The 27015-nt window shown below is 45.9% G+C and overlaps 1 protein-coding gene across 2 annotated transcripts in view; it reads left to right on the forward strand.

Annotated features, from left to right (window-relative positions):
• The window catches only part of TSNAX (translin associated factor X), a 51224-nt gene that overhangs the window by 9010 nt on the left and 15199 nt on the right, over window positions 1-27015 (forward strand). Inside the window, exons 1-2 of one of the 2 annotated variants that reach the window (XM_054818833.1) lie at window positions 22576-22644; window positions 24756-24863. In XM_054818833.1, coding sequence (XP_054674808.1) covers window positions 22629-22644; window positions 24756-24863 — 124 coding nt within the window. In that variant the 5' untranslated portion in view covers window positions 22576-22628. Of the gene's footprint in view, window positions 1-22575; window positions 22645-24755; window positions 24864-27015 lie in introns of those variants that run through there. The other variant, XM_054818834.1, reaches the window with a different exon arrangement.

Genomic DNA, 27015 nt, shown 5'->3' on the forward strand with positions numbered 1-27015 from the left:
AGTTTGTTTCCCTTTGTAAGCCTTCAGAGCAGCTAGATGGGAGCCCTTCCAGAATGCTCTCTGGAAACTTTCATCCAGCCTCAGTGCTCTATAAATAGAGGAGGTCTTCATCCCTGAGGAGGTTTTGTAATGCCGTTCCGCAGGGGAGTGCCGAGCTCCGATGGAGGCAGCAGCAGGAGAGTTACGGAGCACTGTGGTAGGACCGGGAAGGGGAACGGGATCTCCTTGAATGTTAGATGAGGTCTGCAGGCAGGTTGAGAGGAGAATAATTAAGATGGAAGGCTTTTCCCAAAAATGTATGTGTGGGGAGAAAGTCCCTTAGATCCTATGCAGGAACTACAGCTGGCAGAGTGGAAAATGCAGCCACAGCGACCGTCAGCTACAAATAACAAAGGAAGACACCTGATATTCTCTCAGTCAAGAAACACTCCTGAAGAGGAGATCTTTCACTCTGCAGAACAAATGGAGAAGTTATTTCACTGGGATCAATGAAAACAGCAATAGATGCTGTAAGAATTACTGTAGTTTACCACGCAGAAATTTTTTAATTGCTCTGATGGACTGTCATGAGTAGAGATAATATGCAACAGAGTAATCACAAACATAACTCTGGAGTAAGTCCCAAGAGCAAAACACTTGGAACTTTGTTTCTAAAAAATATGTAAATAGAGAAGAAAACCAGCTGACTGCTACAGAAGCTAGAAAAATCTGTCCCAACACTCTCCACTTTCATGAATGTCAGTCCCTTGATTCTGACAGCAAATTAAAAAGTGTTGTCTTCCAAAATTTAGCTACAGTATGTTTTCCAAGATTTATCTACAGTTTTGCTGGGGTTAAGCTTCATGTATTATTTTCAAAAGAAATTATTTAAAAAATGAGATTGAAAAGGAAAATTTCACTCTGACTTCTGATAGCTCAGCCTCATGGTAATATCAAAATCTCAGTTACTATACGTTTGAAAGAGGAATGCTCCATTACCTGATTATTTGGGGGAAAAAATCCAAAAATATAAAAAAAGAGGCTTAATTTTGACTAAGCACAGTAATTTGGAACCAACAAAGCTAATTTGGAAGACAACATTCTTTCTTCAGAAGAATGAAAAATGAAAGCAAACCATTCTCTCACTCACAGACAGCATATTGAACACACTGGACTAAAGTTATTATTTGATCTCAAAGACCTTTGATATGCAATCTTTAAATGTTTTTCTTCCTGCCAGCAGAGTTTCAGAATTAAGAGATATCTTTATTTTGTTGATATAAAAATAATATGAAAATTACAATAGAGTAACACTGAGCCATTGCCATATGAGATTATTCCTTTGCCTTCCTGAAAGTGTCATCCAGATACAATTTCTTTGAAGGTGAGGGAGATGTGCCTTCTGTGCCAGCACATTACTTACTTTCAGCATGCTAAGGTTTTATGGTAGAGTTTTAAGATGAGAACAATCTGATCTTAGATGGGCTAGAATGTATGATCCAATGTGCTAATTAAAAGGTAAATTAAAAAAAAAAAAAACCCCAAGATGACATATGTACAAAACATGTACAAATGGGAAGGGATTTCAAACAGTAGCATGCATTAGCTCCCAAATACTTCCCTTTGCTTTTTGATCCCAGTATGCAAAATGATCCTAGCCTGCTTCAGCTGAATCATCTACTGCAATCTGAAAGGCCAGAGTGGAGAGTTTTCTTCAGGTAAACAAACCTGTTTACACACACAAAATAAGAGTAGTTGCTCCAATGTTGGTGTAATGCCTCTGAGCAGCTTCACAGAGACCTTAAGGCTGTACTCTTGAAGTGGCGCACACGTAGCTGTGTACAGTGGTTTTCAGAATATTTTGTTAATATTTTGCTAAGTACTGAAATACATTGTTCATAAATCGGTCTGGCTGCACGCTGTGGTGGTACAAGAGTGCCTGAGAAGGAAGGGAGAGGCCAGAACTGGTTTCCAAGTAGTTTATTGACTATTGAACTCTTATGGCCAGATAAAAGCAGCAGCAAATAACTTGATCCATGTGTTACAACAGCACACAGTCTCACCTTCTCTCCCCTCCATGCATCGTATTTCCTATCTAGGTCACCATGCAGTGCGAGGCTGTTGGTTTACCAGGTAATGTTTCCACACGTTGACCCAGACGTGGTGATGCCAGGCACGTTTTCAGGCTGTTTATGCAAACCACCAGTGTCCCAGGCCTGCTCCTGGCACATATTTTACCTTCCTCCTTGCTGGTTTGGTGCCTGGTACGGCTTGTCCAGCCTTATGGATGGAATTGGCTATACTGACATCTAAACAGCTTGTAGATAAAGCCATCTTGCCGTCAGCCTGTCAAACATAAATTCCATCACTACCCTGCAACTGCTGTGTAATTAAACGTTCTCCTGCTAGGCATACTCTGGTTTAACGAGTTTCATGAGTCATGGCAGCAAAGGGAAAGGAGAGTCCCCAAAAACAAGAATGGGCACAAACACCCCCTTGATAATCATCTTATTTAGAGAGAATAAGATTCTCGCTTGTTCAGAGAAGTGAACACCAGGTCTCCTTGGATCCCTTGTCAGAGTATCTCACACTGATGCTTACTAAGGTACCAGAAGAAGGGGTTTTGCAGTTCTGAATTATGTAAAACTTTGTACTACAGATTCTTGCAAGGAAGCGGTTTGAGTGTGCGGTGTATTGGTTTGAGAGCGTTTGAGAAGGAAGGAAAAGGTGAGAACTTACAAATTCTGTGCTCTCATAAGGTCAGCCCCAAACCCATCTACACCACAGTACATACATTACACGCATGAGGAGAGCATGTCCCTCTCCTTTACATTGCCAGGGCCCAGCAGTCAAGATTCCAGCATTTAAAGCAGCACCGAAACAATTCCTTTCTAGCTGCAAGCAACAAGGTGCATGAAAATCACGGGTGTGAGAAGGCAGCTCAGCAGCACAGCTCTCTTGCCCCGCTGAGGCAGAGGAATGCACGCCGAGCATCGCCAGGACCGTCCACACCCCCTGCTTTCACACCTTGTTCCAGGAGGGAGGGACGGTGCCCCTGGCAGTGTGCGCAGGGCGGTGCGGCTTGCTCCAGGGTGACATTTATGCTAACTGTAGGGAACTGCCAAGGCGGGGAAGAGGCAGTCAGTCAAGAAGCGTGTGGGGATGGGAAAAGGATGGGCCCATCTGGAGTTCCTCTGACCACACTCTCCCTCTCGGTGTAGCTCGCACCGAACACAAGAAGCCATGAAAAGCAAACGTCAGCTGCCTTCGCTTCTGGGTGCATGGGGCAAATTGCCACAATGGTGTATAAGCCAATCTTTAAACTCCAGGTCTGTTGGCTGAAGAGATTACCGCTCGCCCAGCACTCAGGCACACCCCCCCCCGCCAGCTTTCCTTGACCTATTTACTGGCAATGAACTAGATGCAGGCAGACCTTGCATTTCAACTGCTTGAGCTAGCGCGGCTCGCTTCGACTCCAGAGGGCCGAGGGAAGCACGTACAAACGGTTTTGCTGACAAACCCGGGAGGGTACTCGTGGTTAGCAGGAGAATGGTGACCAGCCGGGGTGGGTAGACTGGGGCATTAACCCTTCAACTATAGCTGGAAGACGACTTGGGTCTCCAGCCTGGTTGTGGCCATACAGCTGTGTGCAAGCTATGATTGCCCAAGCAGGGCTTTGAGAAGGGCTGTTGCCTCCCTTCCTCTCCCCATGCCACCCCAGGAGGTGTGGCAGCTGTCCCAGCAGCCTGCTTGCTCCTCGTCTCTCCCAGGACTGAGCACTGCGTCCTTACGCAGGGGCTGGCCAAACCATGCTGAGCTGGCTTGTGTCCGGTGCTTGCCTTGACAGGGCTGTGCTGTCCCCCAGACGGGACAAGGATCAGCTTCTGCTGCAGCCCCCCTTGTCCTTTCACCTTAAGCTCTTCATCTATCAGAGTCCCATTGCAAATGCAAAATTAAACCCTCAATACCCCTGAGCAGGGATGGAGGGTTAAATCACATGAAAGATCAGAGTACCTGAGCAGGATATATGCTTAACTAAGGGTCCTGAGCCTAAAACTAAAGTCCCAAATGCCCCCCCAGCAGCTGGCTGCAGCCCTGGTGGTGCCAAGACTTGCTAGGCAGCTGCCTGCGTGAGCTGCCGGTCCCTGTTCATAGCCAGAGCTGCTGCTCTCTGGGCAGCTCAGCACCTGCCTGTTCAAGACCAGGACAGCAGCGTCATTTGGTGGGCATCCTAACTCACCGGCAGGAGAAAGTGGCACATGAAATACTTTGCAAAACCCTGCAAACCTGGGACAGTTGTCTGACCTGCAGAAAGCAGTGGGATTCATATGCAGCCTGTTCCTCCAGACACAGCCAGTTTCTTGCTTCTCCCCTTTTCAGTCCTCCAGGCAATTTTTGAGGTAGCCACCAAAGCACACGCTTGAGGTGCTGGCAGAAGAGCGAGGCCTGTGCAAGCAAGAAACATGGTCCATACACGAGAAGCACTGGAGGTCTGGCATACAGCACCTTCAGTTTGTACATCCCAAGAAAAATTAAAAACCAGTAAATAGAACTGTCTGCTTGTTTTGGCTCAGGTGACTGGAGACTGAGACTAGGTAGTGTGAGTTAATATAATAACTTAATTTCCATTTCTCTGTCTTTTATAAGCTGTGAAGTTCGTGCTGATTTTCTGTATCTCGTATGACCTTCTCAATAGGCTCTCATAGGCTTCAGTTCTGATCTCTGTTTAAACCTTGATATATCTACACTATTTTAGTCTTGTAGACTATTTTTGGACGATATCTACAAGATATTGTCTTTTTTAGCTAGCCTCACAGCCAAAACTGTGCCAGACTCTCCTTCTCTTAGACCCTGATGGCTGCAACATCCTTTCTCTGGTTGTGAGACGTATACACATTTGCCCTGTGGATATTTATTCGCAGGTCTGCTGCAAAAGTTGTTCTCTTTGCTTGCCATTTTGTCACTGCTTTCCACTGACATCCTTATCTCAGTAGAAGGACTCAACCCAATTTATACAAGCCCATTTATATTGTGGCTGATGGTATTGCTCTATAGATGCAGACGGACTTATTTGCACACGCACAGTGGGTGGAGCGATTTTGCTGTGCCCCAGGTTGTTGCAGGAAGGAGCACAGCTGGAGGCGTCCTGCTGCTGTAACACACACACACCTCCCCCAGAGCACTGCACTCCCCTCGGGGCTCCCCACAAATGAGCCACAGGCCATTGAATTGCTGGCAGCGGTGGTTTGTTTCCAGCACCACCTTTCCTGGTGTCCCAAGGCCCCATCACTGTCGCATCAAGGATATGCACCACTCCCGTGATGGGCAAGAGAGCGAGGAGCCCTGGGGAAAGGCGGCTGCAGGGTGCCAGAATAGCCCTGCCACCCCCAGAGCAAATTCCTCCTGCCCACAGCCTAATTGCTGTGGGCTCCAAGTTGCCTCAAGAAACAGGTTGTCAAGGGGAGGCTCAAGGCCAAAGGACTTGATTTTCATTACTATAATCCACGATGGGCCACTCTGAAGCAACTTGCACATTCAGGTAGCCCAGAGCCCCTTCTTCGCTGGTAGATCGGCTGCTAGGATCCTACATAGACCCTTCTTCACCAGCTCTCCTGCCTCTGCTGAGATGTTGTGCGAGTTACCTGGGAGCTTATTTTAAGGAAGAGTACAGCACTGATGTGCAGTTTTTCTAAGGTACATGCTATACGAATGGAAATACTGTAAAGCTGCTCTCAACAAGCACAGATTGAGTTTCCCCTAATTTTAAACCATCAAACACAGCTGCTTGCCTTTGCTTTCAAAGCCTTCTGAGCCTATCTCCGTTCCCTGCATGACAAAATACAAGGTGAAATCCCACCTTCAAGGAGATGCCCCGTCCTGCCCCACACTTAGATTTTATCCCTGCAACTTTGTGCTCTCTATCATGCTGCCTTTCACTTTCAGGAGATGCTCCCAGTGAACATCCGCTTCCCAAAACCTTAGACCAGTCCGCAGCCGAACTGGCAATGGCAAGGCTGCTGGTGTCCCACTGCCCCTTGGGCTGGCCAGGCAGTGATACCACACTGCTGCTGCATTTCTAAATGGGTATGACACTAAATGGTGTCACATTCAGAATACTGCTTAATTTCTCTGAGATTAACTCAGATCAGAATAGACATATATAGGCTCTGGGTTCATGCAGATGGTTATACAGAGAGCTTAGGAAATAAAGATCCCAAGCCTGATGAAATGATGAAAGAAAATATTCTAGATTTTTTTGTGAATTCTGTTCTCTTACTGTCACATAGAATTTACCTTGTAGGCTAATCTAGGGCATCGATCTACTTTATTTTGTTTTAAGATAGTAGTTTCTTTCTTCCCCAAACCATATTCTAATGTTAGTATTTTACAAAATATAAAAGTTTAGACATTTTAGCTTGTCTATGCTAGAAAATGGTAGTTATAGCAATGCAGGAGTAAGCATCCCCTGCTATTGTGCAGATAGCATAAAGACATTTTATAAGAGTAGCAATTCTCAAATAAGAACTGGAAGAAATTTAGCAGTATAAGTCACCTCTCTATCATCCAAAGTAGGGCTTTTTGCCAGTATAAACTAGTTTGGTTACAAAACATCACAGTTCTTACTGCAATTATTATACTAGGAAAACTAGTAGATCCAGACTGTCTACAAAAACACAACTGCAGCAGCCACCAATATCCTAAGGAGCTGTTGCACCAAAGTCAGTCCATTTGTAACTCTTGATTTCATTCGAAGTTATTCCAAGAATTACTTTGTCCCACTGGACCAGATTCCCTTTCATAACAAGAGTGTAAAGTGCACTTCTAGTAAAATCACGTATTCCAGGAAATATGTAAAAAGTATATTTTTTTTTTTATGGTTGGGGGAGGGACTGTGGGGTGAAAATGAGTCATTTCTGTATTGCTGCAGGAATTCTGCCACTCCAGTAAGTATCCAACCTCCCACCAATGTGCTGCCCTCCTTATTTTGCAGGCTTGTGAGATTTTTTGCGGCTCCAGATGGCCTCTTTCTCCCTCCTAGATAGCGCAGCGAGGCCTCACAGTCAACACAACAGTTAACCAGAACTTTTTTTAGCTTGATAAATATATCTGTGTGAAGGTATTACGTGGCACATACGAATCCAAGCGGGGCTGAGGTGCGGGCTAGGCAGCGCGCAGCCTGGGGCTGAGGCAGCTGCGTGCCGGGCAGGAGGAACTCGCTCCCTCCCAGCACATCAGCCGTGGAAGCTTACAGCACGTAGGGCACAAGCAGTGTTAACCTCTCTTAGCTACACCACTTCCCAGCCCCATGCTTTGGTTTCCACCAGCACCCGGGTGGCCTCGTGAGGGGCACGCTGGGCTATCTGCGGATGGATGGCTGGGGACATCCTGGGTACCTGGCCCCACACTCAGCCTGGGCTCTTCCCCTTTTGAGAGGCTAATCTGAGCTCTCCTTCTGTCTGCTCTGCTGTGTTGTGGCTTTTCTAAGCCTGACGGAGAAATAAAAGCACCATCTTCTTTTCACCAGGAGAAATGGAGGTGTTTCTGGGCGTTGAGGCAGCAAGACATGGGGAATGCTAACGTGAGTCAAGTTTGGCAAAGCAAGCAGATGGAATGTTGGTGGCTTTGTTAGGTATTTTAGCTACAGCAGAGCTTGGGAAGCTGGAATAGGAGGGTACAAACTACTGTCCCTGGTCCCACCTCTGCTATTTTCTCCCCTGTGACAGTAGTAGGACAGCACACCCAACTCTCCAAGGTCTTCTGCCAGCTCCCTGTTCCAGCGTGGCCATTTCCCACTTCCTGTGAGCACTGTGAGCCAGTCCCAGTCCTGGCCTTTTATCCTTGGAGTGGCAAAAGTCAGCTTTTCTGGCTCAGAGGGAGCCCAGAGAAATGCCTTTGGCCAGCCAGACCCAAGCAGGTGCCCTGACACGCAGCGTTCCCTGGGCCTGCTCTGCCAAGCACCAGGCACGGGTTTGGCATGGCTTGGTACCTCACTCACAATTAATGCCAACCCATTTTACTTCACATTGCAGCAGCCGAGGGAAGTGCATACAATCCGTAACTGGACCTCACCTAAGAGGACGGAAACATATTAAAACTCATTTAATTCAGGCCTTTGCACTTGTCAATCAGACGTTTTGCAGGCAGCCGAGCGGTGCTCAGACAGCATAGGCAATATTGCCTACCTATGCAGTTTCACATGGCTCTAGCTTTGACCATCATTGCTGTTTCCTCTTAGGTTTGGGACACTTTTTAGAGATGTTGCTCTGTCACCAGGGAGCGTGCAGCTCTGCAGGATCAATGGCAAGGAAAGCCCACTTCACAGGCTGCCTTCTGGCAGGTGTTTCACACGTGGTCAGCTCGGACCTGACTTTGCATTGAACGTGACTCAGAGCGTGTCCCTCGCCGCACTGGGCACTGCGTAGCCACGTGCATCTCTGCAAAGCAGGTGCAAACCACTGCCGTTCATATGTGGAACTGACCCTGCTCAGGTACCAGGGGCTGCGTCACCTGGGGTGTTTTCACTCCTGCTTGGGTGAGGGAGAGTTTGTTTTAACATGTCAGGTTGAAAACTTCAGTGGTTTAGGAGCTGCTTCACATGCAGCTCAGTTGTCCCATTTCAGCAGCAGCTGCCTCCAGGGGAAGGGACGAGTGGGCCGTGACGTACAGACACCCTACAGCCATAGGACTCTACCTGTGTGGATGAGTTAACTGCCTTTGCCTGCTTTTGTAAAATACTCCAAGGTTTATGCATTTCAGTATGTGCCCTATGCACATATTACTCATTTGTTAAAAGCCTGCAGGTTATTCCCCTTCATCTGTTGCACCCAACTGCTGTTTATCCTAATTTGGCATTTGGAAAAATCTTGTCACCCAAATTACATTAGCAGAAGGTGAAAGTAAGCAAGGAGGAAACAAGGACAACTGCATATATTCCATGTGGGTAGATTACTTGTTCTTAGCCTGTGGAACAACTGTGGATGTTTTTCTTACTTAAAAAAACAAAAAACAAACCACCGACCAACCCCCAAACCTCTGGCCAAGTACCAGTTTCAGCTACACCAGCCATACCCAGCTGTACGCACGTGGCTGACTGGTGCCCCCCCCCCCAGAGCAGGGCACATTCCAGTTACTTGGCTCTTTGGGATTAACTGTCCCTTTCATCAAGCTGGCTTGGACTACTTGTTGCTGTTGATCACGCAATGCAAATCTTCCTGAGAAAGACTCTCGGGCTATTGATTACAAAAGATAGCCATTTTGACAACCATGACATAACAAAATCCAAACCCTCCATGTTGCAGGCAGTTGTTGCCATAGATAGGAACTGTTTATTGATCACAGCTAGATATGGAAATATGCATCCTTTACACCAAGCAATGCTGAATATCTAGTGTAGCAGGATGAAAGTCATCATTTATGCCACCGGGGGGAAAGAGCTGTGTCAGAACGTGGGAGGACGTACGTTATCTAACATCCTACCCAACACGTAGCGGCTGAGAGCCACAAGCAGGAGAATTACAAGGCTTCTGCTTGTGAAACATCATGCCTGAGAAGCAGAAGGGTGTGGATTTACACCCACCTCATTTTAGGTGTCTAAATGAAGCATCGGTGTCAGGAGCACAGTTGTCCTGGGCACTCCCTCAGAGACAGAGGCAGTTCAGATTTTAGGAGGGATAAATTGTTTTCTGCGGGCAACTCCCTCTCTCTTGACCACAGAAGACGAGCTGCTACACTCCTCACCTGGGAGGAGTCCAGCTGCTGTGAGGGAGCAGGGTGGCAGAAACGCTGCCTGAAGGGAAGATACTGGTAGTTGTCTGGGGCCACTCTTATGGAAGGGAAGGGGAAAATCCTAAGCGATTGGCTCAGGATTCCTCTGGTGGGTGGACGGCCACAGCCAGCAGCAGTCAGCACGTACAGCAGATCCTCAGATTATCTCCAGCCCAGAGGTGTGCTGGGGAGGAAGGTTGTGCTGGGACAGTCCCCATGAGATAAGAACCTCCTGTGATGCCAACCCTGAAGCCACGCTGATTTACACTAGAATGAAAATAGCCCTCGGAGGTTTTACACTAGTGAAAGGTCAGCCAGACTGGGGCAGCAGGGCCAGCATATAAAGGAGCAGGTGAAATAGCAGCTTTTCTCCCTATGTGCTGGAGCTCTGCTCTAAAGATAGACTCCCGAACTATTTATTGTGACAATTGTGTGTGCCCTCTGCCTAAGAACAGGTTTACCTCTGAATGCTGTCACCATTAGAATAGGTATTGGATGGTTTTGAGGAGCCCTGGGCTCAGGCCAGCATTGTACTGTGCTAACAGAGAATTTAAAATACCTCCCTGTCCCACATCCCCTGCCTTCCACGAGCTTGCTCGCAGTGTGTTCCCTGTTAACACTTCCTATGAAAACTGGCCAGATCACCTTCTCAAAACCCACGGGGCTCCTTGATGCCAACAGAGCGTACAGCCACATGAGCTGCACAGATGGACAAGTTCAGTGCACCTCCTTGATGCCAAGGTGTGCAAAGGAAAATCAGCTTTTACTTTCCCAGCAGACGCTGCTTTCCCAGGGGCCGGGGGGCCACCCTGCAGGTACCCACTACTTCCTCTGGCCACAGAAAGCCGCTGCCAGCAAGGAGGAGACATAGCAAAGAGGGGGTGGCTTCAAGGAGAATTTGGAAAAGTTCCTGTTATTGCAAGGCCAATACCACGCTGAAGAAAAAAGGTGGGTGGTTCAGTAGACCTGGCGTGGCCAGCAGTGCCAGGGTGACAAAGGGCATTTTTCTGGTGGTCAGCCTCGAGCTTGGGGGTGGGGGTGCCACTGCACGTCAAAGCAGCAGTGGTGAAAGTACGCATCACTGTGAACACATGTAGGAAGCCAGTCCCTGGGAGGTGATCGGTGGCTTTGGAGGTCTGAGGTGCTCCAGATGTGTTGGTGCAATTGACCGAGCTCACAGTTCTACTGCCTGACCCACACTCTCTCTGTCCCTTCTTCCAAGAACCAGGCTTTGGAGTTCATAAATATGAAAAAGCACTTCTGTGATGTGCTTTAGCACCTGGCTATCCACCATGGTCAACATAGTGTTTTTAAAGTAGTTGGGTCCAGAAAAGATCATGTTAAACTTTTCAAACCACACATTTCTTTCCTGCAGTGAGAAAGGTGGCTGGCCCACTATGGACGTGTGGCTCACATGGATAATCCACAGTAGCTGCGTGCTTCCCCTTCCTCCTCCTCTCCCCATGAGCCTGTGTGCACCTTCCTGGCAACTGCACCGGCGCATGTGTTTCGGCCGGGCCTGGTGCTTGCTGTGGTAGGTCCCCACAGACACTTGTGCTGCCGCGGCCGAGAGCACGGCATGCTGCAGCCCCAGGAGCAGGGGCAGAGAGCAGTGAGGTGGTGGGGGCAGAAATGCCGCACATGGGCTCAGCAACCTGCCTGCCACAGAGCCTGCTTCTCCCCTGCCACCTCGGTGGTGGAAGCACCTGGGCTGGAGAAATGAGCCGTTTAACTACTGCCTAAGATCAAAATGAAGAGCGCCTTTGGAAAACTGGCAAGTATTAAGCAATGCCTGGGGCAGCTGGAGAAACAGAAGAGGATTTTGTGTTTTGTGCAGCACTGTGAGAAAAGGGAGCGACCTTCCTCGAGGGCTGGGAGACAGAGGTTCAAAGATTTGCCTCCCGGTCTGTGCAACTGGTGAGACACCTGCTTGTGTAAGACCAGACTCCAGGAATGCCTGCCTTCCTGGGACACCACCGGCAGCTGCACTGAGGACAGGAGCGGGGACAGAGATGGGAACTGAGCCCTTGGAGCACTGAGCCTGGCCCAGGTTGCTGCAGGCAGCCATGTGGTACAGGATTTTTGGAAACTAAATACACCTCATAGCGAAAATCAGCAACATTTGCTGCTGTCTTCCTCTGTGGGAAGCCTGTTTGGTCATGTCTCTGGTAACTAGGAGCTTTCCTCTAATTTCAGGACTCAGTCTGTCGATGGCCAGTTTGCACTAAAATATTTTTAAGCCAAATTGTCCTTCAAGTTGAATAGTTTGTCTTCGTCCCTCCTGTCCCCCCATGGTGTTTATGGAAAGAAATTGTAAGCTCTCTCATCCTTTGCTTTGATGAAATTCTTCTCATGTCTCAGAGGACAGGCTGTCCATTCCCCATAATTTTCCTGGACATCTCTTCACAGCACCTGTTCCAGTTTGAGGGCTTTCTGAAAATAGAGCTAACTACAGTGTTTTACTTTACAAACTACTATAGTGTTTGACTTTATTTGTTTAATTTCATCTCTCAGGGATCTCTGCCTGTGATATCCATAACTTCTTGAGTACCGGCAACACCCTCCAGCTTTCTGCTGTTGACAGATTTCATCACACATCAGTCATGTTTCACAACACTCCTGATTTTTTAATATCTAAACTGTCAGTAAAAATATTGAAAGCCCTAAAACTGGTCTTTGTGGGACCCCTTCATTCCAGCACGCCACCTTTCCAACGTTACTTATCTTCTTCCCTTCAGGCAGTTCCTCTTCCCTTTACAATTTGCCTACTAATCTCCATCTTCTCCAGTTTGCCTTTTAATCACCTAAGTAGAGGCACTGAATCAAATGCTTTACTGAAGTCCAATAGGTGACACCTACCATGCTTCCTCTGCCAAAGAGATTGGGTTATCACATCTGAGACAGATAATTACTTAGCTTGGCATGATCTGGTTTTGAAAGACTCTTCTTGCATCTTATCCTGTTTCACAGCTACTCATTACATGCAATTTGTAATTATTCATTCCTCTAAATTTGTTCTAAAGGTCTCAATACACAGTTGGCAGGTATCTGGTGAAGACATGTTCCATACACTATCTTGTAAATCAGATACGTGATTTTTGTGTGACAAATCTAAATAATATGCTATGCCTACTTGTGCTTTCATCGGTGTTTAACATGATCTATTTTTAACTCTTAATTTATGAGTCAGGTGAGTGCTTGCTCCTGAAGGTGTAGGCAGATTCACTGACCTTATTCAGGACCTTCTGTACAGGCTTTATGTGTGTTCATGTATTTTATACTTTAGTTCTCAGGTTGTGCACTGTGTGAATGCTTTATGCCGTCAGGCTCTGGGGAGAACGGGTTGTAAAATTTGCAAAGAGTTGCTCAGCTGACTATAGAATATAAAACTAGTGTTTGAAAGAGGAGAGCAAAACAGCCAGGGTAAATGCAGTGTTTCTCCTTGGAGTCACTCAGGTTCTTTGAGAGCTGCCGTGTTGCAGGAGCAACTCAGTGTCAGGGGAACACAGGAATTTGTTTTCATCAGAGAGATGCTTTCCCTGACAAGCTGGCAGCAGCTATAGGTGAAGCCTTAACCGGGAAGCACTTTCATAGTCCCTGTGCTAGGAGGGGAGTCCTCCACTAGCAAGTGAGTGACAGAATAGTGACCTTCACCTTCTGATCCCTTTCCATCTCCTTTCTGCCATCTTTTCTTTTTTTCTTTCTTTTTTTTTTTCTTGTTTAAGGAACTCTTATCATTTCAAAACTACAGTAATGTTTTTCACAGTGATCTTCACAAGCTCTCTTCTTTATTCTGTAGTTAGCAAGATGCTGGATGGCAGTGAACATATATATCCCTGAGGATTTGCACATTGCAAGGGCAGAATTCACAAGGTGAGAAAAACAAGTATTGTGTAACGCTTAGTTTTCCAGCACAGCAAAGATAAGGTTTCCTTCAATCCTCAAGCTGTTTCCCACTACTATTCTGAGGATCACCTCCACAGCCTGCTCTGAGTTCTGGGAGACTCTGGAGGAAGTTCATTTCTAGCTTTCATCCTGCATGAAGCCTCCATGGTTCGTGGGTCTAAGATCTAGTGGGCTCTCTACCAGTATTTCACCCACCACAGCAGAGGAGAGATTCCCCCAAGGTTAAGCATCTAACTTAACAACCCTAGAGGGGCACAGCGCAAGATAAGAGTTAGAGGGGATGCTGATGGCCAGCCTAGTGATAGTGTTTGCACTTTTGCAAGTAGTCCTGGTGTTGGAAGGTGCGTTCCCCAGTCATGTGAGGAAACAGCAAAGAAAATCTCTGTTTGCAAGGGTGAAGGGGAGGTCAGCAAGATGAGCGTTGCAATTATTTGCTAGAACGGGGCGTCCCAATGTTCTCTTTGTACAGGAGGATGCAGGCACTAATAAGCTGGGAAAAGACCATCACAGCCACGTGGATTCAGAAAGTACACCAAAACACTTTCTGCCTCTTAAATTCTATTTCAAATTCCCTGCAAACAGGCTAAAATTTCGCTGCCATGGATATTTATGGGACAGTTAAGGCACAATAATTCATGTTTTGAAGGGTGCCGTCTACTTGTACTTAAGATATTGCAGTCAGATATCTAGTCTAATCCACTTCTCACACTGCCAGGTACATAAGGCAGATGTCTGTCATCACCAACCAGTTCTATCCCAGATCTGTCTCATGAAGATGTTCAAGTTGCTGACTTGTGATGTTGCTGCTTTTGTCATTATTGTGTTTCCTCGTGTTCCTTGCGTTCACCGTCTCTTCTTTCCCCTTCATGTTGAAACAGGGCTTGTTGAAGGACCTGGTTATCTGGCACTCTCAAAACATGGCCAAGGTCGATCTGTTTTCTCCACTGTACTGTTTGTACAGCTGTGGGTAATCACGCAGGCTCTGAAATCTCAGCATTCCTTTTGCTCTCTGGCTGCTTTATGATCACTGTCCCCCGCAGGCATCTGCACTGAAAGTACTTTGATTTCTGGGGAATAGACATGTTCTTCCAAAATTTCAACTTGTACAGGTGTATGTGTAATGTATTTTTAATAACAGTGGCTCAAAAGAGCTTACAGGGTAGCTTACTGTTGATGTTGATGACATCCATATGGGATATATACTTGTAATGGAAATAGAGAAAAGATTCCACTCATTTTGATATCATATACTTAGACCAGTGAGTAGAGATGTGGACATCATGTGTAGGTATCCTGCAAAGTCCCCTGCTCCAAGCTTACTCTATGTAACGTATTACCCTTACATAGCCTGCGGTAAATTTAGGAAGCAGTAATAAAGGCATTCAGCATTAAAAAGGCACTAGGATTAATGTTTTGGTTATTACAGTTTTCTAAACAAGTATTGATTATCTGGGAGTTGTTGATATAAAAAGATTTTCCTGGAGGACAGGAAAATAAAAACTTCATGCTGGCTTTTAAAAGGTGAGGTTATAAATGCATATCAAACGTTTATTCGTTTGCTCCCAGGGGCCTTTGCGCTGTGACAGAACTATAAAATGTTCAGTCTGTAATGAGCACAGTTCTATAATAATTTTAGTTTTCCGGGTTGGAGCTGACCACACAGCACAGCAATCAGGGAGAGCCTCCAGAATTTTGGAGACACATGGTCAAGTAACAGACTATGACCAGGTCACAGCATTGGCATGGGTATGGTAGCTTCAGCGAGGAGGTTTTCAGTCTTACTGTCCTCAGCATCTCCAAGGTCATCACCCATGACACAAAATTACATTCTTAGACTAATACCTCTTCACAAAGTTTTCTCCAGCTCATTTTCAATGGACAAAGGTCTTTTTAATTCTTTGTGTTGATGCAATCTGTATAGGAAGAGAATTCACCCTCCCCTGTGGCCCAACAGAAACCTTCTGGTTTCTGTGCGTGGATCAACACATCTTTGCCTTTCTCCAGAGTATGAGAAGGCTCATGAGTGTCCTGTGGCACAGAGGTAGTGGATAAAGTCTTTTGATGTGATACCAAGAGCACCTGGGTACAAAAGGCAGAACTACCTCTGTATTAGCATTTAAACGAGGTGAAACCTGGTCAGTACTGGTCACCATGACCCTGTGGAGCAGAAGAAACTTGGATGAAAGTAGCAGCTGGGTGCGGGAAGGTATAAAGCTAAGTGGGAAGGTAGATGGAAGACCACTAACACACTTTGAAGCAAAGGCTTCTTCAACACAAATCTGTAACCGGTACTTCCTGCTCCTGGTTAGCATAACTAATGCTATTTTATAAGGCCAATGGCCATTCTCTGTGGCCAAGCTGGTCACGTATCAGTCCCCTTTTCCCTCTTCATGAGGTCTTGAAGGTCCTGCACACCAGGCAGATTTCTCCTACCCCTCTCCCTATTGGCCTCAATGTTCCTGAATGCCGGGCCAAGTACTCCTGTCCTTACTGGCCTTGGAGGTCCCAGGCACCAGGCCAACCAGGTTGTGATGACCCCATCACAGAACAGGGAAATGTGGCAGCAGACAGAGCACTGTCTATAAAATCAAGCAGTTACAAGTCCTAAGTGGGACTTGCTGGATGGCAAAACCTGTGACTCCCCAGTGGCCAAGGATGCCTTCACCATCATCTCCTTCCTCCAGAGACTGAGTGACTCATATTCTTTTTATGTGTTTCGAGCCTAGATTATGATTGTTATATTGATAACACAAGCCAAGTATTAAGATTTGACCCAATCTGCACAGGGTCCACGTGATTAGGAAACATGAGCTAAGCTATGCTATAAATTCTGTGCTGTGCTACTTATAAAATTGTGGTACACTGATTATGATTATAAAAATCCTGTATTGCTATGCTGATGATAAGGTTCGGGTTAAAAAAAAAAAAAGCTTTAATTGTAACTACAACTTAGTGCCGTCATCATTCTGCCCAGGATCCCCATAGTGTTGGGTGGCAAAACCCCTTCACATAAAATCTCTCCTGGCTCAGCTGGGAATAAATCTAGAAGTCCCATACAAATTGCTGGTGCAGACGTAGCTATTTTTGGAGCAAGGGAACCAGATTTACTCCAGTGTAAATACATAAAGTAGCTCATCCTCCAGTCTAATAAAAAGCAATAAACAGCTCTTCAGCTCTGCACTGGGGAAGGGGTCTACTAAGTGGAGTGGTCCACCACAGAGAAGACAGAGTCTGACCAAGTCCATGAAGGTCCCTGAGACCAGCAGTACCAGCAGAGTGCATGCTCAGGGAGACATTTGTTAATCCCCATTTTTTTTCCCGTAATCACCATAGCCTCTACACATGCACCAGCCACTAATGTTAGTGTTGCAGAAGCCAGAGGGTTTTGCACTGAAGCGTGTAGGAGGGATGGATATTTAGTTTGTTTCTTTATCCCGCAGAACAAGGGAAGCTTCTTGTTGGGGTTTGGAGTCTGTCACTGGGAGTGGTTAATATGAGGCATGCATGATAGCTTATGGGAACAAGGTTCCCCTAACCTGTCATTTCTTGTGTAGGTGTGTTTTGCCCTGGAGCAACCTTAACTGCTTTTTAACAGAACTTTTTGGTGGGAATTGTTAGGAAAGCATTTCTCTACCTACCTGAGCCTTGCCATGTTTTTGGCCCTACCTATACCACAGCATAAAATATTCTGTACATTGGGAATTCTCAAGGCCTGATAGTCATCTCAATGGTACCCAATTTAAACAGAATTACTCCTGATTTACATTGGCATGAATGAGGGTTTTCCATATATAATGTAATATTTTGCCTCTCTCAGATGTAGACACAAACACCACTCTCAGACTCCTTCTTACAGAGGGTTAACTGCAGATGAATCAGATTAACTCTTTTGCTAAGAGCCATTACCTCAAAACTGCAGCACTGAAGAGGACCAAGAGGTTGAAGGAGAATATGTATTTGGCACTGCTTATCCACGAGGCACTGAGGGCCATAGGTACTGAAGACTTTTCAGGTTCAGGTAAGAGACTTAGGTATGGTACAAAAAAAAAATGCAAATTTTGCTGTTATGCGATCGGACTTACCACTTCTGATGAGAACTGCACCTTCAGGCTCCCTCGCTTTTGTGACTCCCATAGCTGAAGGAAATGTTTTGGTTTTGCTTTGTTCGCAGCTCTCACTCCATCAGCATCTTCTCCTAAACTACAACAAACCATAACTTTAGCCCGTACCTTTTCTTTGTCCTGCCACTATGGCAGAAAAGCCCAGCATTTCATCGAGTGGGCCAAACTGAAGCAGCTGGAAATACAAAGGATCGGATCACTTCAGTTATAATTTGCAAGGGGCTCAGGCACAGAGAGGGGCACGGGAGAGATGAGGGAGAAAGGTTCGTCTCTGCACTTTGCTTCTACTGCATTAAGGGTGTTGGTGTTGATGCAGATGCAGAATAAAGATATTCTCACCTTGAATTCCTCCAAAGCAATTCTTTCATGTGGTTGCCTCAACAGAATGAAATCTTTATGAAATAGCCAGCACACCCACCCAGACATAAGCCAGGCACTAACTGTTCATGTTTAGAAACAAACTTTCCCCATGGGTACATTATTCTTAGCCGGTCACTTGCCAGTTTTCCCTTGGAAGATATAAACTAAACATTAGGAATAAAGGCAATGCACAGTTGGTCTCTTTTTTTTTTCTTTTTTTTCTTTTTCTTTTTTTTTTTCCAGCTGGATGTTGCAGCAAACTTGTGGGTTCTCTCTGTTCTTTTCTTTTCCATTCGCTCATTTACAAGTTGGCTAAATAGATGGTGCATTCCCAAAGTCTTCCCGCTGATTCACGCAAAGGCTGCACCATGCTGTATTAGCACTTGGAAGGATCCTGCCACTTCCAAGAGAAATCCCAAATTCAACCAGCTGAAAAACATTCACAGCTTTCAAACATTATTCCAGGAAAAGAGGAAATCATCCTCCCAATCCACCCTGCCAAAAGACTATGGGCATCTCTGTTGCCTGAGAAACATAACAGGTTGTTGTTATAACAACTAGAGACCAGCTGACCTCCCGCTTCCTTTCGTCAACCAGCTGCAAAACTCCTTGGTCATGTAACAGTCTCAAATTGAACATCTGACCCCAGTTTATGCAATTCCCCTGTGACCATTTCGTAAGCTTTTTGTCACTTCGCTGCACTCAATTGTTTGTTGAAAGCATTCACAGTTATATTGGCTAATGTGAACATTTCAGTATGACAGATAGCCTGATAGTTAATCCCTCCATCTCCAAGGCAACCTCACAATCTTGCTCTAAGAGTGTGTCATGTCATGAGATAAAACAAAACCCAAAAGGATATGTATGCGGAGATAATTCCAGCTCTAAGTATCTGTAATGCTATTGCTTTAGCAGAGACTTTAGGAGACATTCCCAGGCTGGTTATTTAAACATGGGAGGGCATTGCAAAGATAGCATTTGTCTCTAAAGCTATACAAGCCATACAGGTCCATGAAGAGTACACTGTGAGCTCTGCCAGTAAACCAAGGGATCTTAAACAGCTTCCAAAGAGCTACGTTGAAATGATTGAGGCATAAAGATATGGTGATTTCATGTGTCTGCCAAATCACTTGGGCCTCACCTCTGTGCAACTCCATTACTTGAAGCTGTAGGTGTCGAAGCAGCTTCATGAGTGTGGTCCTTGAGCTGGAGCTGCCACCACTCCTATGTCTGCCCTTCACAGTGTTCAGCTGAGCCTGTATTAGACTCGGGCTTTTCCAGAGAAGGAAAGATTAATTCTCCACTCTCCTGAGCATCATTTCAAGGTGGTCTCTGCTGACAGTACTGTAGCAGAGCAAAAGCCTCACTGAAGAATATTGCGTAGGAGTGTTTTATTAAAGTAGGTCATTGCCCAAAGTGGCAGACTTCAGGGATAAAATGAATGAAGTTCCTACCTCCTACAGTAGTTGTTTTCAGTTGGTTTGCCCACTCAGAAAGGCACAGATCATACCTGGTCCACCTATTCATGCTCTGTCCTCACAACCGTGACTCTTAAAATCCACTCTTTTCCCATTTGAAAGCTGAGTTACCAACCTTGTCTTAGGATCTGGAGCACAGTCATATGCAACCTATATGCAACATCTCAGTGTGACCTTAAGTCTCTGAGAAAACCTCGTTGGTTTGTTGTTGGTTTGTTTGGGTTTTTTTCCCTACCCTAAATCCTTGCACCTCCTTTCTGTTACCATTTAATTCCTCAAAATGTTGCTATTGCTTCTTCACACTTGTGCAGGTGCCATTCTTTTCAGGCATAAAGAAAACATAACTGGAAGGGGAGGGAGAAAGGTATAATTATCAGCTAGAAGAAAGGGAAAGATATTGCAAATGAGCTGATGCCAGAGAAGTTTATCACTGCCACATTTAAATGGATTGTCTCAGGAAAAAAACCCAGCAAAACAATTCTCATTCACGACAGCATGTCAGGGATGTCAAGCAAGCTGTTGATTATCTCTGGGCACATGCAAAGTGTCACTAAGTCCAACAGAAATCAGTGCAAGACCAAACCTCCATTCCTCACAATTGGCTGAAAATTATCCACTGCTGGGAAACATTCGAATGCCAGCGCTCTTTCCACTATCCTGTGACATCAGCATAACCAAAACCACTTTGCTTTTTGTCCAAATAGCTGCCGAGAACAGGGAAATAGCACAGTTTAAAAAAAAAAAAAAAAAAAAGGTATGTGTTTCCAAAAGCAGTTGTGTACATCTTCTAAAACAAAAGGTTGTGCTTAAATGTGTGTGGCGATAACACTGACACAAATAATTTCTTGTTCTGATTTAGGTACATAGAAAGCAGATAGCTCCTGTGCAGCTGGCAGGGCAGCAATCAAGCTGTTGCACAACTCAATATGCAGATCAGGCCTGAGGAAGTTCTGCCGGGATCCTCTTTGTACTCTGTTTTCCAAATGTGATTAACATCTGTTTTCTTAGATTAGGAAATTGGAGAGAGGTTTTATGTTATGCTTCTGAATAATTTTGAACACTGCATGACAGAGTCATGTGTTCCAGATATTTGGAAATACCAGGTTTTAGCAACTCCTGCTTGGCTGCCTAGAGACTGTTTAAAAGCTCATGGCCAAAACTTTACTTCTCCACTATCTGACTTAGGTGATTTATTGTCCTCCTGAATCTGTTGACAGATTCACCTGGTATTCAAGTTTTCTCTTAGTTGTATTTGTTTATTTGTTAAACATAAAGGTCTGAGCCAGGGCTAGTGTTCCCGCTCTGCGAGAACTCCCAAAGGCTGGGCTCTGCTACGTTGGACTGAAGCATTCGCATCTCACAGCTGGGCTTATCTGGTTTCTAGTAAGGTGCAAGTTCCACCCAAATTTTTTTCCCTAGTCAGGATGTTTATAATCACTCCTGGAGGCTCTTTCCCTCTGTCAAATCGGTTCGACCAATTGACCAACAGATTAAAAAATTATTAAGGGTGGGGAGGAAGGACAGACACACATGCACACCCACACACAAAGGCTGTGAGCACTCGGCCTTTGTGCTCATATAGGCTTTGTTTCCTTGGGAATCCAGCTACTAAAACAGGCGACAGCTATGACAAAAAATGAAATCTATCAGCAGAGCAATGAGACTGATGATTTGCAAGCCTGTTGGTTTTGGGATTTACAACACCCATCCCCTTCTTTAAACATGTTAGAGGAACACATCAGGATGCATGTGTAGGAAAGAAAAGCATGAATAATCCAGTGAAGCAAGCAGACTTTTTGTAGCTCATCACCATAAGAATTGGAGTGTCACCAAGTACCCTCTGTGCAGGGTGATATTTACAGTGTACAGCCACCTCCCTTGTGCTCAATCCTGTGATGTCTCCTATGAACACTCACACTAAATCCCTAACAGAGGGAAAACTATTTTTACCGGGTCTGACAAAACATAGGATGCAAATAACCTAGGTTCAGGAATTAGCAGTCCCAAAACAGGTCAGATTAGCAATCCTCAGTCCCCTCACGCTCCTCTCTCCCTGCCTGCAGGCCAGGGACCTCTATTCTCCTGCGGTGGCCACTGCCTTCCCTGTGGCAGCAGCTACATCTGCTGCCTCTCTGATTTCTTTTCCAGATATCAGGTGGCTTCGCTATCAGGTCTTTACAGTGCACAGCTCGTAGTGTCTCCAGTGTCAGGTCCTGTCTCACTGTCAGTTCGCATCCTCCCGGGCCTCCTTCACCTGTACACCTCGTAGCTGGGTGCTGCGGGGCCCTCTCCCCGCTGGGCACCAAGGGGAGTAACACGGCGCTTGGCGCTGGCTGTTCTGGGCTGTTGATGTGGTCCGATTCACCTCGCGTGGAAGGCAAGCACCGCGGTCCGGACATGTCAGGGAAGAAAGGGGCAGTAAGGAGACAGAGAGTGGGGAGAGGGAAGGGACGGGGCTGAGGGGAAGGCGACATGACAGCCACTTTCTGCGGGTCCAGCCTGAGGAAAGTCGATAGGATCAACGCCGCCCCCCGCTCTGCTCAGCTGGTCGGGCAGGGCGGTGGCGGAAGACTCCGGCTGTCGGGGGCGGCGGGTAGGTAGCACCAGGGCTTCCCCGCCGGCCTCAGCCCTGCCACCCGGCCCCGGTCTGACAGCGCCGCCACCCCCGCCCCAGCACTACATGTCCCGTCGTGCCGCGGGCGAGGGAGGCCCCACGGCGGGGTCGCAGCCTAGCTGCCCAAGGAGTCGCCTGCTCGCAAGTACGGCACGGCCCACAGGGCTACCCCGATTTCGCGGGCAGCAAAGCCCGGTATCACCCTCCACGCCGCCACAGCTCCGCACCGCGCCCCCCACGCCCGGGAGACGGGCCGGCGCTCTCCGCCCGTTTGGCGCCTTGTCGTCAGGCACCCGCTCGGGCGCCCTGTCGTAGGCGCTGTTGGGGCGGGGCGGGGCCCTGGCGGCGCGCGAGGCGGAAGCGGGTTGCCGTGGGGACGCGGCCTGGCTCGGCGGCGGCACCGAGATGAGCGGCAAGGAAGGTGACGGCGGCGGCGCGCGTACCTCTCCTCCCCCTCTCCCCCCAGGCCCGGCGGCGGTTGGAGCCGGCGCCTCCCCGGTGCGTGGCGCGGCGCAGCGCGGCTGCGGCCCCCGCCGGAGCGAGGCGAGTACCGCGGCCCCCCGAGGCTCGGTGCCTCCTCCCCGCCGGAGCGGGGCTGCCCGCGGCCACTTGGCGCGCAGGGGCATGGGCGGGCGCCTCTCGGGGCGTGCGGCCGATGCGCCGCCTGCCGCCGCCGGCGGTGGGCGGTCCAGCCGCAGCTGGCGGCGGCCGGCGGCAATGCGGGCCTTCAGGGGCCGATTCAGCTCCCTGAGCCGGCAGGAGAGCCAGGCGTGAGGAGCTGGGGCTGGCGAAAGCGGGGGCAGGCCCTGCGGCTGGGAGGCGGCGGAGGTGCGAGCCTCTGCCGTGAACCAGTGGTTCCCCTCAACCGTGTCGCTAAATTCTGCCCTTACGCTGAGACAGACCGTTTCTTCAGAGGCCCTGTCACCTTCTCAGTTGGGCTTTACGCATATGCCTGTGAATGTAGTTTAGAAGTCTTCAGCCTTGGTGGTAAAAAAGCAGTTGCTACAACCAAAATGCATTAGGCCTGTAAAGTGCTTGTAGCGATAACTGGCTTTCAATATTGCAGCACTAGCTTTGCAACCCTTGTGTTGGTTTAGCCCGGGCGGTCACACAGACCTCCCTTCAGCCTGAAAGTAGGCTCTGCAGCAAGGAAGCTGGTTTTTTTAATATATTTTTTTTTAAATTAAGGCTAAGTTATTGTTAGTGCACTCTGTGGTTTTCTGATTTTCAAATTGTTGGTTATCCAGTGTTTCTCTCCCTGCCCCTACCTGACTTCAGGAGGGCCTGTTTTTTCTTGTAGGTCATCATCATGTTCCCAACTTTTGGAATACTGCACAGAGTTTAATTTTCTGCACTATTTCAGGAGTTGTGTTTGTAAAGTTTTCAGCTGCTGCAGGAAAAACAAAGCCCTGAACTCATGTCCTAACAGAAAAGAAGGAAAAAATGATTTTCAGTTTCCTCTTTTAGAAAGTAACTACGCCCACTTCTGGTTTTGGTTTGGGATAATAAACAATTAAACGGAAACATTTTAAAATCCAGTGTTCTTCTGTAACTTTTAAGTGGCTTCCTTTTGTTCTTCTTTTAAGGAAATTGAGAGAACTCTACATACTCAAAAAGGTATTCTTGTGTGTAAGAGTTTGCCAAATTTTGGCCTCTGTTAGGAACACAAAGCGTACAGCTGTCATAAAAAGGAGGTAGCAAGAGGAAGGAATGGTTAAAACGTGAATGACACAATGAGTCAGTCCTAGGTGAAGGAAGGACAAAAGGAAGAAACATTACAAAGTGTAAATCAGTAGTAAAACACAATCCAAAAGAGATGAGTTCTGGGTGAGGGTTTGAAAAGGGAGGCTAAGGAAGAGGCATATAAGGCCACTTGAAGAGAACAGCTATGTGGGGTGAAAAGAGAAGAAACCAGTCAATGGGCAGAGTGTAAGATGCTATGCTGCAGGAGATAAACCTGCATACCTGGATAATGGTAGTCTACTTAAATTATGCCTTGCTGCTTTTTCTGATTACTCACGACCCATGACATAAATAATTATGGTAATGAAAAACTTGTAGGTTTAATGACTCCTGTCAAACTGAATATAGAAAATAATAATAAAAAAAAAGGTCTAATCCTGAGGCCCTTGCTGACACAAGGATTTCCATGCAGCCATTCTCTTACAGAAAGGAAATATAAAAGGGTATGAAGATCTTACACACACCACCCCCCCCCCCCCCAAAAAAAAAAACACCAAAAAAACCCAAAAAACCACCTCAGAAAAAAGACTTGGAATCCTACCACACTCATCCATTGAAATTGGTAGGATTTTTTCCTAATCTTTACTAGGAATGTGGTGGAAACAGTAGTATGATAATGTGAAGATGACGTCAGTTGGTAATAAGGTTGATCCAGTTACCTTTATTCTATCCTGTAAAATGTGGCTACAGTCAGGAATGCTCTGAAGACAGCATTATGATGGTGCTTAGGTGCTGGCAAAGCGACTTTATTTTTAAATATATTTTTGTGTGTGTCTCTTCTATTACTAGGATCAGGTGGGTTCAGAAAACGAAAGCATGACAATTTTCCACATGGTCAAAGAAAAGAGGAAAAAGAGAATGTTAATCCATCTTCAGCTTTGATGACGTCTTTTAAGTGTAAGTAAGCATTTGGAAAGCCAGATTACAAAAACATGTAGTGTAGAAATTGCTAGGAAATAAGTAGTATTTAGTGATGGAATAAACCAGCTTTCTCTGAGGGAGAAACTTGAAACTAGTTGGACTTGTGCTTCCTACATTTACAGCTTGATGTTTTGCTTTTTGTGCAATAAAGTCCTGTGAGTGGGATTTCACATAGCTCCTCCTGACTCATGACTTTTTCATCCTGTCTCCTGTTCCTTCTCTCCATCCCACTTGTGCTGAACTGATGCTAAGCAAACTGCGTAAGTGTTCAGCCAGACAAAAGGTGACCTGGCCCTTTGGTGGCAGAAAACTGTAAAATCTGCAAAGGTGTAATGCAAAATCTGAGCCATGGGGACAGGAGATGGCTACCTTTGGGGAGACTGAGAAGGCTCTTAGCTGTTGACCTCAGCTCTGATACATAGATAACTAAGCTACTTTAATGTAAATCTGGATGCATTGATTTGCAAGTTGGTAGCTGTTTATACATGCATTTTTAAAAAATAGGAGTTTAGCTAACTAATATAAACCTGTATGTAGACACTTAGTTTGAGTGCTTTTTTAAAATTAGCTTATATTTCGGTTTCTTTAAATAAGCAAGTGTAAACTTCCCTCCAACCAAATTGTTTCCATAGGATTTTGCACAAAACCAGATTTAAACTCCATTAAATTTAGTTGAACTTTCTCATTAGACAAGCCCTAACAAAGCAAAGTTGAGCTTCAGAAATGAGAAACCTTGACAGAAGGAGGAAGGAGATGTGATACGGGGAACAGATTAATTCTTGGCATAAAATTTTCCCCACCCCCTCATTTTTTTATGAAGCTAAGGAGGATGAAGAAGAGCTGGATGGCTGTTATAGATGGTCACTTAAACATCACATAATTTCCTCGCTTTCTTTAAAACAGATATTTCTTTTTTTTTCTGTGTAGAAAATCATCTGGCAGATTATTAACTTTGACCCCTGAACTTTTATATCAAATAATGTACATACACTTGCACTTGAATTGAGTAATGCAACTGTACTTTCAACTTCAATTTTTCACCCTCAAGCATATCAGTTTATCATAAGGTTGCCATTAATTCAAAACAACACTTATTTCCCTTCTTTCCCATGAGATCCAGTCAGCAGCATTCAGTTAATTTCAGAAAGCATGTAAGGGACACAGTTTATTTAGCTTTTCAAAGATCAGCCCTTTGTATTGCACTAGTGCTTATTAGCCCCAGACGGAGACATTGGTGGTCTTTGTCTCAATGTCAGGCACAACTGTTAAGAAAAGGTGTGCTCCAGATAGCTTATAATTGAGCAAGTTGCATAAGGTGAACCAGAATGGCGCACTATTTCTATGTATGTTGCCTGAATCTAAACATCGTAATGTGTAAAATTAAATTATTATACACATTTTGCTCTTTTTCATCTCTTTGGAAAAATGTTGTACTTGAATTGACATGGTTATCTGTTGGCACCAAAGGTTTCCAAAAAATTAATGAAAAATTGTCTTCTATAATAATAATTAATAAAAACCCAAGGAGTATCCAGTTACACCTTTTTTTGCTTAATACATTTTAAATATGACAGCTCAGTGATACAGAGAGTGGATAGTATCTTGGTTTGTAAGGTTAAGATTTAATAAACCTCATTTTTAATGGTCTGATTCTGTGCTGCCAGAATCAATATAGTCTGAATCTTTGCTTTCAGTGATAGATTAGACATTAAAGTGGAATGTGTGGAGGAAAGAGCTGTGTGGTCTCGATGTGTTAGCCTGGGGAATCCCCCAAATTCTAATCCTTTGCAATTTTAGGCAACAGTACAGTAGGTTTTCTTGCATCCTTTTAGGCTAAAGATTACTGTATTTGTCCATGTTTTACTTCAGGTCACAAAACACTTACTAGTAGTCCCTAACAGGTTTAAAATCTAACATAGAAGTATAAAAGCCACAACTGTCCAGAAAAGATTGGAGCATTGCTAATATTGCAGATCTTCAGAATAGTGAATTTCCTGGTAGATGCAATTGGTAAACGGTCATTGGAAATGTCATGTATGGCATGCTACGAAGGAAAGTACCCTCCCTCAAGTTCCTGTCACTGTGATCTGGGGGAAAATTTTTTCTTGACGACAATTCAGTGGTGGAC

Source organism: Grus americana, chromosome 3 (assembly GCF_028858705.1).
Source record: "Grus americana isolate bGruAme1 chromosome 3, bGruAme1.mat, whole genome shotgun sequence".
Lineage (NCBI taxonomy): Eukaryota > Metazoa > Chordata > Aves > Gruiformes > Gruidae > Grus > Grus americana.